At 35.4% G+C, this 18,952-nt stretch overlaps 1 protein-coding gene across 1 annotated transcript; it reads right to left on the bottom strand.

The window, feature by feature from the left end:
• Nucleotides 1-4,910: 4,910 nt before the first annotated feature.
• Nucleotides 4,911-5,546, bottom strand: LOC105734697 (high mobility group protein B3-like). Its single transcript, XM_064375810.1, has one exon. The coding sequence runs from the start codon at nucleotides 5,544-5,546 to the stop codon at nucleotides 4,911-4,913; it is 636 nt and encodes a 211-aa protein (XP_064231880.1).
• Between the last annotated feature and the right edge of the window lie 13,406 nt (nucleotides 5,547-18,952).

The raw sequence follows: 18,952 nt of genomic DNA, 5'->3' as shown, positions 1-18,952 counted from the left end.
ATTCTTTGTTACAGTGCCATACAGTGGTATTATTATTTTTCTAGGATATCATACATTGCTATTATTTTATTTAACTCTGTTTAATGTGTGACAGTGTTTAAATGTGAAAAACATAGTCTTTTTAACTACTGAGTAATACTCTATCAGGATTCTCTAAAAACCCCCTATAAATATATAAATGAAATAAAGAGGATTATCTCTTTTAGTTAAATTTCTATCTTACTTTTTAGAATATATGGAAGAAACACTAAGAAAAAAATATGTAAACAGTAAAAACAACAAAGAAAAAAGTACTGAGATTGATTTTAATTAAGTATGAAATTTTAACAGCAAAAATTGTTTAATATTTTTCAAATCTTACATGAAAAATTGACTGATAGGAAATATGCCACTCTGAAGCTGATTATTATACAGTAGTTCAACTTATCATTTGATTTCTCAACTGATAATTTCTTAAAGAAAACTTTGAGAAAATAGTATAATTTTTTGATTAAGGTCAATACAGATGTCTGTGACAGTAGTTCTCAACCTCAGTTGAGAAACTTTTAGAAACTACTGATATTGGAGCTCAACCCTTAAAGTTTCTAATTTAGATGGGGCCTCATTATTTAAAAAATAATAATAATAATTCCCAATATGAATTTAATATGCAGCCAGGGAATTAACCACTGGATTACACAATTTTTATACAATTATTTATACCACACAATTCTGTTTTCTGAATGGATTCTTTGCCCTTAAATGTAGAAATTTTAATATTTTGTAATGCCTCAGTTATGCTACTGTAGTAAATATCAGTTTGATTTAACATACTTGAAATGTTTAATGAAATATACTAAACTTTTTACAACATAGGTTGATATAATAAAAAAGTAAATTTACAAATTAGAGGTTATCCATTGTTTTCTACTATTGTGATGGTTGAAATTAAGTAGAGCAAAAAAATTTGTATAACTTGATATATTATTACTTACTTAAATGGCCGAGTCCTATGAAACGTTTTGTTGACATTGTGACATTCATGACTCTCAGGGAACTGGATCTATCCAATATCTAAGTTCCAGAACAAAACCTACAGATTTGTAAGAGTTAAGCTTTCTTTTATGAACATTGTTTAAATTTAGAAAAGCATCATCTGTCTTGCAAACTCACTTTGTGCTTAAGAGATACAGTTCTAGAACTAGTTTTTGTAATTTGTATTTTGTTTTAGTTCTAGAAGTAGTATTGGTGCTTGCAAACTTGCTATTTAGTAAAAGTTAAATTCTAGAGAATTCTCTTTCTTTTACCTACCACAAGGAATTAGAAAGAAGGGAAATTAAAAAAAAAAATCCATTTACTGTAATGTCATAGCTAGCGAAAAGATTATAGGCCTTGTTCTTTTCTCCCAAATAGCTGTAAGTTTAGGACAGTAAAAAATAATTTATACAAAATCAAAGTGGAAATTAAAATGCTCTTTTTTATCTAAAATCAGAACAGAGTCAATCTGTGGCTTAGCTACAAACAAATTCCTTGAAAGGCAGCATATAATTGTTGATTTGAAATAAGCATGAGATTTATCACTTAAATGTTAGTTCTCAGTCACTATACCAGACTTATTACAATGTAAGAAAGATGCTTTTTCAGTGATTCACATGAGAGTTTATCACATTTCAAAACATTTTTGCAATGTATTACTGGTCATCCTTTATTATACAATTATTGGTATCAATCACATTTTACAGATTAGGAAATAAGTTGGATATATACTAAATAAAGTGGAATGATTTTCAGGGTATTTTATAAAAATGGGATTTGGGGTTGGTTTGGACATGTCCTTAGGCTTGAATAAAATGGTGAACTTTGTATCAATAGGATATGAAATACTAGCAATCCATGGCATGTAGTAGCATCAAAATTAATTAAATTATCACCTATAGTTGACTATAATTAAGTATCTTCTGAAACAAGCATTTTGAGAGACTAAGCAAATGCCACTCTTGGCCACTATGGCTATGTTAATAACTAAAAGGACCTTGATATGGGATGGATTCTTTTGAATAGTCTGGAACATTTATAGAAAGCAAATGAGAATCACAGGTTTCTAACTCTTGGTTTAAAACATGGTGAGAGAACCCAAGAGCTTCTATGTTAGCCTTAAAATAACCTTATTTCCTGTTGCCTTTTCATGTCTAAGAGTAGGCATCTCCTGATTGAAAATCCTCTGATAACCCTACCCAGGGCAGTTGCTTTGCAAGGGAATGACCTTTCTTTTCAAGACCCACCCCAATCATTCTTTGTTGTCACTAGACTCATTGCTAGGATCATATCTCAGTATGTTCCAGGAATACAAGTCTGAAGTTTCACCAAGGAGGAAATAGCACATGCGCCAAGAGAACTGCAGAATTTTGCTAATATATGTTGGAAGAAACCTGGGAAATACAGGCAGGAATGAATTCTTAAGGGTATTGGACCAAGGAGGAAGCACTATAACGTTGGGTTAGGCCACACTTATTGATATGGATACTCTTATCAGAGATTCTGAATTTAATGCATTAGCTTGTGCAGCTGAAAGTGACTCTAACAATTTATTTGGTTGACTAAAACTTAGACTCATTGGTGGCCTATATATAATGATGAAAATGTGCCAGAATTTCTTTGGAATAGTAGAAGCCAAAGGTTTATGGAGATAGGAATATTGGAGTGGACTTACCATGCCTGTCGTGCATAGCTATTACCTAATTACATCACCTCAGACAGCCCAGAGGACACACACTTTACAAAGGCTTAGAGAAGTGAATTAGTGAAAGAAGCACCTGCATCCTTGAACAGCTTTCTGGTGTTTGTCTTTTCTAGGTCAAATGGCAGGACTTAATTTCCAAAAACAGATAGGGCACATTTGTTGTAAAGGGCTGCAGCAACATAGTGGTAATTAGAATGTTTTGATCTACAGGAATATTTGATGAAAGGCAATCTTTGTAGTGGGTAGAATTTCAAGCTGTCCATTTGGCTATCCATTTTGTCTGACTTGAGAGATGAGTAGAACTACACTGATGTAGTTTATTAAGTCTGCCATAATGAAGTACTGCAGACTGGGTAGCTTAAACAGTAGAAATTTATTTCTTCACAATTCTGCAGACTAGAAGTCTGGGATGGAGGTGTCAACAGCATTGGTTTCTTCAAGGTCTCTCTCCATGACTGACAGATGGCTATCTTCTCTCTGTATATTTATATGGTCTTTCCTTTGTGTTTGTCTTTTTCCTAAACTCCTCTTCTTATAACACCAGTAATATTGGGTTAGAGCCCACTCATATGACCTTAGTTTACCTTAATTATATCTTTAAGGACCCTATCTCCAAATGCAGTTACATTCTGAGGTACTGGGGCTTAGGACTTCAACATACGAATTTTGAGGGACCACAATTGCACCCATAGGATACATATCTACACGAATTTATGAACTGTTGAAAATGGTTTGATCAGATGATCAGAGACTCAGAAAGAACTGGACAAGGAAGTCTGGGGAAATGGTACCTTTCAGAATAGTTACAGGGTATAAAGATATTTATGTCCCACATGAATGCTCATAAAAAATTATCCACTGCAGAGAACACTCAGTAATCAAGTAGATAGATTTACTCATTTATTGTTTGGATGTCAGACAGCCTCTTTCCCTAGCCATCCTGGTTCTTACTCAATCAGTTGATATACTAAGTGGCCATGGGTGGCAGGAATGGAAGCTCAGCATGGACTCAACAACTTCCCTTCTCTAAGGCTGATCTGGCTACCACTACTGCTGATTGCTTAATATGCTAGCATCAGATGGAAGTAACAGTCATCAGTCAGAACCAGGGTGGCTAGTTCTCCCCAACGACTCAGTTTTGTTTCTAATTTTGTCCTCACTGGAATAAGAAATGCATTCTAGGTAGAGATTTAGTTTCCCTGCCAGCACCATCAAACCTGGTCTTGGAGAATGCCTTCATGGTATTCATGGTCATGATGTCCTCTACAACATTCTTCCTATCAAAAGGAAATCATTTCATGGCATTATAATTGCAGGGATGTCCAAGGATTCAATGATCTTACCATATATCCCATCATCTAAAAACAGTTGGCTCAATAAAAGTAGAATTGCCTGCTGAAGACTAAATTAGACTTCAGATGAGAGATAACACCCTGAAGGATGGGGCTTTACCTTAGGGAATGCAATATGTGCTTTGAATCAAAGATCAAAATATGATGCTTTGCCTCCATAGCCAGAATATATGGGTCTGAGAATTCAGGGTTGGAAGTAGTAGTGTCTCCTCTTACAATTACATTTAAAACTCACTTCCACAATTTTTGCTTTCTGTTTCTATAAACAGAAAGCAAAACATGAGTTTGGAGTCCATGCTTCCTAAGGAAGGAAGGTCTTCCTCAGAGGATCCATATGGTTTCATTAAATTAAAAGGTGAGAATTTCACCTATTTTGGGCTTCTCAATTCACTGAACCAATGGGCTACAGTGATAATTCCCAAATTATCAAACGAAGGAAAAAAATGTGCAGAGCCAATTTGTTTTAATTTCTGTAACTGGTCAGAGACAGTAGCTGATAGTTATAACTTCCTTCTCTCATTATCTATTCCGTGTTTCTTTTGCCCTCTCTCAGCCAGGACCTCAGCTGGTCAAAGTCCTTTATCCAAATTTTCATTTGTGATGGGTCTGAATTCTGCCCTTTTCCAATTGTAGCTTTTTATTAACTTTTACTACTGGACATGCTAGCCCTAAGAAGTGCCTAAAGAATCCCCTGAGTTCCAGACATGGTCTCCTGACCCTGTTGGAGAGTTTCAACACGGTCATAATTAAGAAAATGAACATATTTGTAACTCCAAGGAATTTCTTTTTGCCCCTTTATAATTCGGCCCTCCTGCCTCTCCCTGCCTTCTGCAAGTTACTCAGGTAACTTCTTTTTGTTGTTGTTGTTTTGTTTTTACAGATGAACAGTTTTTTTCTTCATCCTCCTCCTCCTCATCTTCTTCATCTTCCTTTTCCACCTTTTTCCGGGCAACTTTAGCAGAACCCTTTGCATCATCAAACTTTCCTTTCCACTTATAGTCAGCAACATCCTTCTCATACTTATCTTTCAGCTTTGCCGCCTTAGTGATGTAAGGCTGCTTTTCACTATCATTTGGGTTATTCCACATCTCACCCAGCTTTTTTGCCACATCTCCAATAGAGATGCCAGGGTTTGAGGATTTGATCTTGGGGTGGATTTCTGAGCAGAACAGGAAGAAGCCAGACAGTGGCCTTTTGGGGGCATTAGGATCCTTCTTCTTCTTGCCTCCCTTAGTTGGTTCATAATCCTTCATTTCCCGATAATAGTGCACTTTATCCACCTTTGCCATTTCATCAAATTTAGATTTCTCTTTCCCGGACATTGTCTTCCACATCTCAGAGCATTTCTTGGAAAATTCTGCAAAATTGACAGGGACCTCTGGGTTTTTCTTCTTGTGTTCTTCTCTGCACGTCTGCACAAAGAAGGCATAAGCAGACATCTTGCCCTTTGGTTTCTTGGGGTCACCTTTAGCCATCCCGACTGTATTTTTTTGCTAGTCTTGTTACTCAGGTAACTTCTAATCTTCCTAAGTATAGGTTAGTTTGTGTTTTCTAGAATTCTATATAAATTTGATCACACAATATGTACTCTTTGTTTGTGTTTGGCCTAGCTTCTTTCACTCAGCATACCTATTTTAGAATTCATCCATGCTGTTCAGTGCATCAGTAGTTCAGTCCTTTTCATTTCTGAGTAGCCTTACAGTGTATGGATATACTGTAATTTGTTTATCCATTCATTTATTGATAGAGATTTGGATTATTTACAATTTTTTTTTTTTTTTTTTTTTTTTGAGACGGAGTTTCGCTCTTGTTACCCAGGCTGGAGTGCAATGGCACGATCTCGGCTCACCGCAACCTCCACCTCCTGGGTTCGGGCAATTCTCCTGCCTCAGCCTCCTGAGTAGCTGGGATTACAGGCACGAGCCACCATGCCCAGCTAATTTTTTGTATTTTTAGTAGAGACGGGGTTTCACCATGTTGACCGGGATGGTCTCGATCTCTTGACCTCGTGATCCACCCGCCTAGGCCTCCCAAAGTGCTGGGATTACAGGCATGAGCCACCGCGCCTGGCCCTATTTACAGTTTTTAACAATTAAAGTCTCTATGAACATTTGTATGAACATGGGCTTTCATTTCTCCTGGGTAAATATCTAGGAGTGGAAAGGTTGGATTATATGGTAGTTGTATGTTTAACTTTTTAAGAAACCACCAAACATTTTTAAAAGTTGTATGGTATTAGTATTTATTCGCACCATCAGTATATGAGACCTCTAGGTTCACATCCTCAGTAACACAGTATGTCCAGTCTTTTAATTTAATTTAACTTTGTTTTGTTTTTGTGAGACAGGGTCTCACTTTGTTGCCCAGCCCAGAGTGCAGTGGCGCAATCTTGGCTCACTGCAACTACCGCCTCCTGGAGGTTCAAGTGATTCTCCTGCTTCAGCCACCGGAGTGCCTGGGATTACAGGTATGAGCCACAACACCCAGCTAATTTTTGTGTTTTTAGTAGAGACGGGGTTTTGCAGTGTTGATAAGGCTGGTCTTGAACTCCTGGCCTCAAATAATCTGCCCACCTCAGCCTCTCAAAGTGCTGGGATTATAGGTGTAAGCCACTGGGCCTGGCCCTTTTTAAATTTATCCATTCTAATAGGTATGTAGTAGTATCTCGTTGGGGTTTTCATTTGCATTTTCCTAATGATTGAGGAAGCCATCATCACAATCAAGATCATCAATATATCCATCACTTTAGAAAATTTTCTTTGTATGTGCTTTAGTGCCATTTATGTATCATCTTTGGTAAAGTGATTGTTCAAATCTTTTGCACATTTAAAAAGGTAGATTGTTGGTTATAATGTTAAGAAGTTTTGGTTTTTGACTTATTTATTTTGGGTACAAGTTCTTTGTCAAATACATGTGATTTGCCAATATTCTCTCCTAGCCTGTAGCTTTTTTTTTTTTTTTTTTGTATTCTCTTGAACATATATTTTGAAGAGTAGAAGTCTTTAACTTTGATGAAGAACCAATTTTTTCTTTAATACATCACTTTTGTATCTATGAGATCTTTGCCTAACCTAAGTTTACAAATATTTTCTCCTGTGTTTTCTTCTAGAATTTTTTTCATCAGTTATCATTAGTTTATTATAAAAGAGAGATATGGAAATTATTTACATGATGAAAGATTTCGGAACTTCAGTGGAATGGGCAGCTTCACATTGATGCCATTTCGATAGTGACTTATTTCAGTCTACGTACTTTCCAAGAATGTCACCATCTCTAAATAGGAAATAATCCTTGTCATCTGAAACTACTTTGGTGCCTCCATATTCTGAGAGAAGAACTTTATCTCCAACTTTCACGCTAACTGGTTGAATCTCTCCACCCTTTCCTTTAGAACCCGATCCCACAGCGACTACTGTTGCTTGCAACACTTTTCCTTGAGATTTTTCTGGAAGCATAATGCCTCCTTTGGTTACAGTTTCAGCAGCACTCCTTTCAACCAATACTCAGTCAAAGAGTGGGAGAAACTTTCTAAATGCCTGTCCTGCCATGACTCCCTCAGCCTCAGACTCGTACTCTGCTCTTCTTCTAGAATTTTTATAGTTTTAGGTTTTCCTTTTTGGTCTATCCTTCATTTTGTTTTTGCATTTGTTTGCAGCGTTAGGTATGAATCAGTTTATTTTTTTGTACATGTATATCCAATAGTTCATACCATATGTTGATAGCTAATGGTTCTTCATATTAAATTTTTTTTTTTCAAGTAACTCATGTGGATTCTGTCTCATGATTGCACGCTGACTGATACAACCTGTCTCTTGAATTGTGATCTGGATTTCTAAAGTACTTCAACGAAAATTTTTGCCCAGATATCCGTAGCCTGATATATAAATAGTGTTCAAATGGGATCTTCAAGACAGACTTGTTGGCAGTAATATTTATTTTGTTGTGAAAAAAATTAAAAGATCTGGTTACCCAGTACCTCATGATAAAATATTTTAGGGGAAAATGAGTGGTTTTCTTAGTCAGTGCTCTTACATATTAAAATTGGACTCAAATACATCCAGGGGCTTGAATTTGAGTGAATATTTCATTAAACATTAATGTAACACTTAAGTATTGAAAATAAATGGCTATAAATTTGTTTTTCTGACAAACAGCTCTGAGCATTTGGTCTGAGTTGAGTAATTTGGGCTGGAGGAAACTATCCAACCGACCAACTAACCAACCAACCAATAAACAAACTGATGCCCAAACCCCAAATCAAAACAATAGAATCAATGAAAAAGGGCACATCTAAAATGAATGTATAAGAGAGTTTTGTACCTTCATGGCAACTTAGTCATTCATTTTCTTGTTTTTCTTTTTTTCAACTACTTTTAAGCCATAATGTAGATAGAAAAAATAATAAATGTAAAGGCATAAACAATTTAGAATCTCTTGACTGTTTGAAGTTTCTTGTCATTTAAGCCAGATTTTGTTTTAGTTACTGGTTAGCGGCAGAATATGGAGATTGTGAAACACCAAGTTTGTACCTTTTTTTTTTTTTTTTGAGACAGAGTTTTGCTCTTGTTGCCCAGGCTGGAGTGAAATGGCACAATTTCGGCTCACTGCAACCGCTGCCTCCCAGGTACAAGTGATTCTCCTGTCTCAGCCTCCCAAGTAGCTTGGATTACAGGCATGTGCTACCATGCCCCACTATTGTTTTTGTATTTAGTAGAGACGGCGGGATTTCACCATGTGAGTCAGGCTGGTTGTGAACTCCTGGCCTCAAGTGATCCACCCACCTTGGCCTCCCAAAGTGCTGGGATTACAGGCGTGCACCACTGTGCCTGGCCTTCAAGTTTGTACTTCTAAACCAACTGCACTCTGTGCATTCACCTTTACAACGATCCCAGGTTTAGGACAAGTTGTGAATTAATGAGTATCTATATGGTTATGACCCAGCTTATTACTTAATATAGAAATAATATTCTTTTCAAATGAATGGTTTGAAAATACACATACCATAAAAGTGAATCTTAAATTTTGAACCTACATAAATAACCAGTTGCACCGTCTCTTCTGCAACTGGATTAGCATTCATTTGCTATTGTACAATGAGGAGGAAAAGGAGTTTGTAATATTGAGAGACTTTGTAATGAGACCCCAAAGAGCCAGAATATATTTAAAATACTGACAGTGAATCCCATACCGGTTTTTAGAGCAAAGAATAAAGGAGGGGTTTGGTTGATAAACTACTCAAAAATAGAAACCGAGTTAAAGGTGATGTTTTGGCTGTTAGGCTTTCTTCAGGCCATAATATAGAAAATTAATATTTTTGTATATCTTCTTCTGCCCAAGGAAGTCCTCAAAGACAGATGTTGTGTTTAACCGTATTGTAAATTCCACAGAGTATTTTAAGAACTAGAAAAGTATTGCTGGAGCAAAAATGATCGGAGTGTTGAAAGATCAGAAAAATTCTATCATAATTTTAAAAAATAAGCAGACACTGAGAACTTCATCCACAATGTTATTCTGAATTCAGTGTTCTATCCTGGGACTTTTGAGGTAAATAAATAAGACTAACTTAGAGTTCACTGTATTTTTGTATCTGAGTGTTACTTTTTTCTAGATAGTTAATTACTTGAAACTTTATCTACTTTTCTGTAGTAGTATTAATTAGCTTTAAGTCAAGCATTGAATCATAAAATGATTTTAATCGACAACTTGTTCAATGCATTTTACTTATATATCCTTTCCTAATAGCTTACAAATATTGTTTAATTATATGAAGGTATCTTCTAGAAGTTATTAAAATCACAATATTTTATTAAATTTATGGTTAAATTTTGTTTATACAATTTTTTGAAATAAATGAGTTAATAGGTTGTAAAAAATAGAAACGATAGAAATCAAAGCATTAATTCCAAAAACTACCAACATGTTGGTCTTAATTTTTTTTTTTTTTTTTGCCTAATGAACAAACAAACATGCTCTGAAAAAAATGTGTATCTTTGACAGATATGCCATGTTCATGCATAGATTGTGATATTCACTGAAGACTGTATGACATTGTTCTAAAAATATAAATGTCTGCCAAAACCATCAACTGTGTTGGTTAGCTGTTAATATCTAAAAAAATGGAATAAATGTCCATGCAGCATAAAGAAAGAGAGTTGCAAATGAAATACACACTGTTGATTGCTAGAGGCTGACTCCGAATCAAGTATTTTGCACATATTATCTTATTTAATCCTCACAGTAACCTCATAGAGATAAAGCAATTTGCCCATTACCATACCACTAGAAAGTGGTCATATCTAGCACTGATGTGCTTGCTCTCAAAGCAGTTCTTTCCACTACATAGTGCTACTTCTTAAATATATACCACGTCATAGTCATTCATTAATTTGGTGGAAAGCAGCAACTGTATAACCAGATAGTATTCTATGTAATAGAATATTACTATTACTCATGAAAAATTATATATATTTTGTATAAACTTGTATCTATTCTATAAAAACATGCAAATTTCATACTATTTCTTATTACATCTATGTTAGACATTTTTAAAAATTCACATTTCATGTCAAAGTTTACTTTTGGCTTCATTTTTATAATTTTCAGTGCTGATATTTTATAATATTGATGTACTCCATTTATTATATTTTTTCTGAGAGAAAATGGATTAGTGTAGCTCAAATGACTAAGTAAAATAACAAGAAGTTCTTATGCAATAAAAATTCAGAAACGAAATGATCTGCTGTCACTTTCAAGTATTCATGGCAATTATAGTCTTTTGTTAATTTGCTTTTCATTCTCTTTAGTATTTAGTGAAGTTCTTTTTGAAAATTGCCACAGAAATGGTTTTTCTTTTGTTTTGTTTTGTTTGAGACCCTGTCTTGCACTCTTGCCCAGGCTGGAGTGCAATGGTTCGATCTCTGCTCACAGCAACCTGCGCCTCCCGGGTTCACGTGATTCTCCTGCCTCAGCCTCCCAAGTAGTTGGGATTACAGGCACACACCACTACACCTGGTTAAGTTTTTGTATTTTTAGTAGAGACGGATTTCACTATGTGGCCAGACTGGTCTCGAACTCCTAACCTTGTGATTCGCCCGCCTTGGCCTCCCGAAGTGCTGGGATTACAGTCATGAGCCATCGTGCCCGACCCCAAATGGTCGTATTTTATGTTTCATTAACTAATAGTATTAAAATAAACCATAGTGAGTGGACTAGAATTCAAGTAAGATTTTCAAATGGATTGTGATGATTCTTAAGACTGGGAATCTTGTGCTATTTTTCACTACCATAGTTTCTAAAGGACAGCACAAATCTCGGGGACAAATTTCAACACAATTTTAGCAGCACATATATGAGGAATATATGACTTTGGAGTTCACTCCTCATATCATCTATAGGTGATTTACTGATAAAACCTACCAGAGCATGGCAAATATTTTCCTACTACTTCAGTTTAGAGCACTTGTTGAGATTTACTACTCCAACATAGCTGCAGGACTCTGTTAAGAATTTGTGGCCTATAAAATCAACTTCTGTAATCTCTCTGGGGAAGTTTGTGCAATGGGCACCTTGAAGGATAGACGATCTGTTTTAACTGTTTCTTCATGATGGGACCAAAGTGAAGAGTTATTTTCATTTTCAGTGAAGTTTGATGAAGAGATCACTAGATATATTTTCAACTCTTTGGGTCCGAGCTAAGTGACCAACATGAAGGGTTAACATTCAGAACTCATCATCTGTCCAGTTCCTTCTAGTACAAACAATTCTTGGAGTAGTGGTACTCAAATTCTTTAGAGCTACAGCACTCTACCTTTGTGGTCACAGTCCACAGCTAAATGTGCCATATTTTTTTTCTTAGAATGAAAAAAAATTTTGTTTTGAAAATGTAAAAAATTTTCATGGTACTAACTAACTTGGGGACATTGCAAAGAGTTCAAAAATAAAGGATAGGAATAAGTGACTTAAAGCTACACTGACAAAATAAATTATAATAAATTGTTTCATTGTGATGAATTCTGAATATGAAAACCCCAATGTTTCTGTTTGTGACTCAATGGATCAAAAGCCTATAAGTGATTACTAAAAGATAATATGAAGTTAACTTCATAAAAACCTTAAACGTTTGCTCTCGCCACCAGTGTTAGAGTAAGTGCAGTAGTATTTGCAGAAGACAAAAATGTCCTTGTCAGTATGTTCAAATACTTTTTAATTGGAAGAAAAAATTTTATTAAATTGATACTACTTTTAAATGCTTCTATACTGAATTTAGTATTGGTTCTGTAAAATTAGTTTTTGGCAAATGCTTGTCTTCAATCATCCCTTTGATAAACTACTGATAGTTTTGCAACTTGGTAAAAGAAGAGAAATGTAGTATGTTGCATGTACTAAACTCCCTTGTCTTATTTATTTCCAAAATATTTATTGTCCTCTCTAGGAAAGACTTCAATTCATGATTATTGAACAAATACTGAAGAATTAACTCGTAAGTGTAGACTTCCAGGGTCAAGTTAGATTATCATCTGAATTAACATCATTATTTAGTACAAATTGAGCTGCTAATTTGCCAACCTATACTTCAGTATTTTTTTTTCTGCAGAGACAGTCTGAGCCCTTTGTATTTGTATCTTGACATTTTTGTTGCATTTATTTTTTTAAATAGAGAATTCCCTATTTTTCTTCATTTCATTAAACAAAATAAGATTTAAAAGCAAAATTGAAGCCAAAAATGGCTTGGCAGAATAAGTATTTATTTTCCAAAAACAAAATAAAACAAAAACAACTAACAATACTGAGACATTGTGACAAATATCTGCTCCTCAAGATGTACTCCCAGATCCTCCAACCCAATCTTTAGTGACCCTGTGAACCTGTGGAAGCCAGGTAGAAGTGGGACTGAGGATATTTTATTTGAAGAACAAATTAAGAAGGTCTAAACAGTAAAGCAATGCTCTCAGGAATTGGTGATGGCTTTTGCATGAAGAAGCAGCAAAGAAAAAATACAAAATGCATAAAAACTCTGCACAGCAGTTTTAAAGCTTTGATAAAATATAAAATGTCTTTAACCCCTTTGCTGTTCTTGCAAACGCCTGCAATTCAAGAATTTTATTATTCTGGGGCTAACGTATTTTAAACCTCAATAACTGAATGTTTCCTTTGGGATACCTTCAGGCAAACTATATATTGATTTTCTCAGAATGCACTGTATTTTTCATTAGTATCAGGTTTGGTGGATATCTAGTCATTTGTTCACCAAATTCCTCTGAAAATTAAAATGGACTACTCCATTTTGGCTGTGGAGCCTTTGGAGCATGGGCATTAATTTTTTCCTATTAAACACTCTGCCAAGGTACACTATTTTGACATTCATCTTGTCCAGGACATATGATACCAAATCACCACTTTAACTTGGTCTGCCGTTTTCTTCTAAATACCATTCCACCTTTGCCACTTGGGTTTGTTGACACATTTGACATAGCTAAAATCAGAATGTTTTCCTGATTTATCTTTTTAAGCTATAGAGCTATAGATTTGCCGATATAATGCAAACAAAGTAGAATCTATCTGATCATACTTCCATTTGAATTAGGAAATTTAGTTATTTTAAAAGGCAAATAATATTGACTTTGCTCAATATTCATTGTTTTATTCGTTGGTAGAAACTTAGTCTGTGATGTAGATAATGTGGTTTTCAGATGGAAGTAGAATTACTCAGGTAATTTTGGTGTGCCTTGCAGTCTCATCTTTTATGAACCACTTCTACTTTCCTGAGTGAGGACAGACCCAGCTTTTCTTCAAAGCTACACTGCTCACCAAGCTGGGTGTACATTAAGAGATCATATGTTAAAGGAAGCTTACCACTTATTTTGTCATATTTTGTTGTTGTTTTTAAATGAGAGTCTTGCTCTGTCACCAGGCTGGAGTGCAGTGACATGATCACAGCTCATTGTAACCCCAAACTCCTGGGCTTATGCAATTTCCCTGCCTCGGTCTCCCAAGTAGCTGGGACTACAGGTGCATGCCACCATGCCTGGCTAATTTCTTAATTTTTAATTCTTAGTAGAGATGTTGCCCAGGCTGGTCTTGAACTCCTGGCCTCAAGCTATCCTCCCACTTCAGCTTCCCAAAGTGCTGGGATTACAGGTGTGAGCCACTGTGACTAGCCTATCTTACACTTCTTGATAACCAGCACAGTTTTGATTCTACCAGCCATTACTCCCAACCCCACCCAAAATGCATGGTTTGAAATAGTAGTTGATTCCTTACATTTTTATAAGCTGTTGCCCAGACTGGAGTGCAGTGGCACAATCTTAGCTTACCATAGCCTCAACCTCCTGGGCTCAAGCAATCCTTCTGCCTCAGCCCCTGAGTAGCTGGTACTACAGACATGTGCCACCATGTCCAGCTAATTTTTGTATTTGTTGTAGAGACAGGGTCTCCTCGTGTTTCCCAGACTGGTTTTGAACTCCTGGGCTCAACTGATCTGTCCACCTTGGCCTCCCACAGTGTTGGGATTACAGCCTTAAGCCACTGCACCTGGTCTTAGTAGATACCTTTTTTGTATAGACATTTAAATTATGCAGTTTGCCAGTGAGTAAGCCAACTGAGCCCTCTGAATCCACATAACATGGATTTGATGTTCTTCCTTAATTTTCATGACAACCTTCTGAAGTAGGTGCATAGTATATAACAGTTTTACAATTGAGAAAGCTGATGAAATTGTATGCTATGGTCTGACTGTTAATTCAGTGATTTTGAAGGAAGTTGGGTATCCTTTGGAAATGTAAAATATTTACCATGACAGGAATAATTCAAGGAGCCAAGGAAGGAATTAATGCAGATGTGCACTTGCTGTTTCATATTTACTATGTGCATTCTCAGATTTTTTGAATGCCATCCATGAGTACAGCACTCAGTATTTTAGGCATGGGAGATCCAAAATGAACCATACAGGAAAGGCCTCCACTGTTATAGAATTTACCTCCAACCAGGGAAGAAGGAGAGAGAGTCAATATAAAAGGAACCAAATAAATAAACAAGATAATTTCAGGTAATGAATAAAGGCTTTGAAAATAGTAAGTCAGGGTTACATAACAAGAGAGACTAGAAAGGGTAGAAGTTGGCCGGGAGTGTTGAGAGCTATTTTAAATTGGTTAGTAATTTCACTAAGGAAGTGATGTTTGTGTTCAGGCCTGAATCATATAGAGGCACTAGCCATGTGGAGTTCTTGGAACAAGGGAAAACAAATGAAACAACCCTACGCTGGTGATGACCTAGCTTGGTGTGTACAAGAGCCTGGAAGAAGGCAAGTGTGGCCAGAGAATAGAGAGGGAAGTGGCAGCATCATTTAGTATGAAATGAGGTCTTTACCCTGGATTAACCAAATTTCTAATTTGGCTATAAAGACGTGACTTCAGGATTCAGAATTTAGAAATCTTAGGTCAAGATTAGTGTTAATTTACAATGTATTATTATAGGATTTTGGATCCAGTACTTTAAAAAGAATTCATGTGAGAATATCTAAAATGCGATCTATAGTAGCAGGGGAAAAAACCAATTTAATGAAGTATTGAGCATGTCTATGTATCAGACCCTGAAGTAGGTGGAAGCAGATGAATAAGATATGGTCCTACATGATCCTGCCATTAACAACATCACTGACAGGTAAAATGCAGGTTAAAACTATTACCTATCAGATGTATGAAAGAAAAGTCAACCAACTTCAGAAGGTATCCTCTTGTCTGAAATTGGACAAAATTACCTTCTCCGTTACAACTGGAATTTCTTGTCCAGTGTCCATTGTGTTTAACTGAAATCCAGTTTATATTTAAGCAAGTAAATTATACATAATAGGTGCTTCTTAATGGTTGATTTATTCGTTTTATTAGCAACGCTCGAAAGATTCAATGTATGTAATTTATATAAACAATTAGTACATCAATGCTATATCATAACAAATGAATAAGATATAAATGCAGATGTTTAGTCCACTTCTTCAAACTGTTTCCACATGTCTTATCAGTTACAATAGTATATACATCTTACTTTCTAAATCTGACCAGTTATTTTGTTCTAAATTTTCATCTGAATTTCTAAAAGTAATTCATTTTAGAAAAAATGCAGGCCGATAAATTAGTAGAGCCCCTTATTTTCCCTCTGATTATTTTTATAAAAAGCAAAACAAAAATAATGCATGCTTATTGAAAAGAAGAAAACAAACAATATGAAGATTCATAAAGTAAAAATTCAAAATCTTAATATACTGCCACTCCCCACTCTGATCTCAAATCCAAAAGGCAGCCATAGTAAATAATTTGGTGTATACTTTGCAGATCTCTTTTCATACTCATGCCATTCCTTCCCTACATGTGTTTGATTTTTTTGTTTATGTGAATTGATCATACTCTATATGTCCTGTGACTTGCTTAGCAACCTATCATTGATATAATTTCAAGTTAATTGCACATAGATTTACATCATTCTTTTAGAGTGATGTAAAATTTCATAGACTCAGTACATCACAATTCATTGTTTTTTTTTTTAAAAGAGTATTCATGTTACAAAATATTCAACATCCAGACAAGAGTAGAGAATAAAGTGATGAAAATGTGGGTCCCGTATTTACTATCTGGGCAGTGAGTACACTAGAAACCCAGTCCCCACCAGTATCCTGTATACCTATGTAACAAACAAGCACATGTATCCCCCGAATCTAAAATTTAAAAAAATAAGGTAATGAAAATAATAGAAACCTGTGTCCATAGCATGCAACTTCATCATATATTTAACAAGTTCCCTATTGGTGGGTCTATATGTTATTGCTAGTTTTTCAGTATTAAGAAGTATTGCAACGAAAACATCTTTGTACACCTAACAGTAAGCACATGTGCAAATTAGTTATGAAAGACCAAATTAGAGGTGGAATTGTTGGAACAAAACGCATGTGAATTTGAAAAGTTGAGAGTCCCAGTAAAACTGTCTTCCAGAGTGGTTGTGCTTATACTCCCATCAATAATAGATGCACATGAAGCCTCTTACTGGAACATAGTACACTTGCAGAATGAAGAATGAAAAATAATAAGATCTTAATATGAAAGCACAATTTTTAGAAAAATCAAATTAAACCTCCAAAATTATATTATCAAACATAGAACTACCAAATTCTTGTACCTTTATTAATTTCATTATCTGTTTTTCAGTACCTAAAATTGGTGTCTATTTGCTCATATGTTCAAATTAAAAAAAAATAGGAGTATTTCTGCAAAGAGCAAATAAACTTCATTTCAAAGTTGTGCTACTGAGGTTTTTATTTGCATACTGTTTGCACCTACTATTGTATTTCCACTGTCTGAAGTATTCTTATGTGGTATTACCATCCAATACAAGAGATATCAATCAGGCTTTTTTCTTGAACTATTATAATTGGAATAACTCCAATATTGCCTTTTCGTCTTGAAGAAGTAGGTGAAAAATATTTTCCTTGGGTATAATTGGTTTTTCAGAAATTTCAGCATTTATTTCATTTACCTAATCACTTAGAAATGCTGAATTTAATAAAAGTTACAAACCTATAGTTTAAACACAGCAACTTCTAATCAAATTTCACCTAATTTTAACATAACTTTTGCTTACTGAAGAATGGTCTGGAAATCAGGTACATGCCACTCTTTATGAGGTTAATTTAATGTGGTGATTTGAGTGGGCCAAGGGATGCCCAGATAGCTCGTAAAACATATTTCTGGGTGTTTTTATAAGGGGGTTTGGGAAGAGATTCACATTTGAGTCTCACATAGACTGAGTACAAATGATCCTTCCTCGCCAATGCAGGTAGGCATCATTGAATTCATTGAGGGCCCAAATAAAACAAAAAGGCAGAAAAAGAGTGGATTCGCTGTCTTGTATTGATCTAGAACATCCACCTTCTCCTGCCCTCAGACATTGGTGCTCCTAGTTTTTGGGCTTTTGGACTCAAACTAGGACTTCCACCATTGGCTCCCCTGGCTCTCAGTCTTTTGAGTTTGGACTGACACTATACCTTTCCTGAGCCTCCAGCTTACAGATGGCAGATGGTGGGACTTCTCAAAGCTCCATAACCTCATGAGCTGATACCACACAAAAAAATCTCTTTTTATATATCTATATCTCCTACTGGTTCTGTTTCTCTGGAAAACCCTGTTGATATACTCTTGTACCATGGAAAAAAAACCCACATAAAAAATAAATAAATAAATCAAAAATAACTCTTTATTCATACATTTATTTCAGGACTCTAGGAGTCTTTTAAAATTAAGGGGACCCTATAGTAAACTTATTTTAAGAACTTTCTTGAACCGTTTTCAAGGACAACAGAATAGTTAAGAATTTATAAAATGAATTTATGATGTCAAGTCAACAAATATTTATTGAGCTCTGCTGTGTAGACAGTGTTATGTTAGATACTGTGGAATTCAACAATAAAGGAGACAGGCTCCCTGAAATTCAAAGAGCTTACACTTCAGTCAAAGGTGGACTTTGAACTCTATTCTAGGTGGACAGTAGTTGCACATTCTTTGCACTTTTCTAACTAAGACAATAAGTTTTAAAGTTGATCGAACCAATACTTAATACTATATTAAAATAAACTACTCATTGCTCCTGTTTTATACTTTCCAGTGAAAATCTTCTGTTGAGATAAGGATTAGGAAATTTTGCTTTCAAGGTAGCCAGGGGTCTAGACTAAGATGAGTTGTTCACTGAACAACACTCTTATAGGTTTTAATACTTTTGACTGTGAGAAAGTGGCTTAATGCTAAGAAAAAACACGGGCCTTGGGAGGCCAAGGTGGGTGGATCTCTTGAGGTCAGGAGTTCAAGACCAGCCTGGCCAACATGATGAAACCCTGTCTCTA

This window comes from Aotus nancymaae, unplaced genomic scaffold (assembly GCF_030222135.1).
Source record: "Aotus nancymaae isolate 86718 unplaced genomic scaffold, 86718_ANA_hifiasm-v0.15.2.pri h1tg000014l, whole genome shotgun sequence".
Classification (NCBI taxonomy): domain Eukaryota; kingdom Metazoa; phylum Chordata; class Mammalia; order Primates; family Aotidae; genus Aotus; species Aotus nancymaae.
Note: the sequence above shows the minus strand (reverse complement) of the source record. Positions and strands in the feature narration are given on the sequence as shown.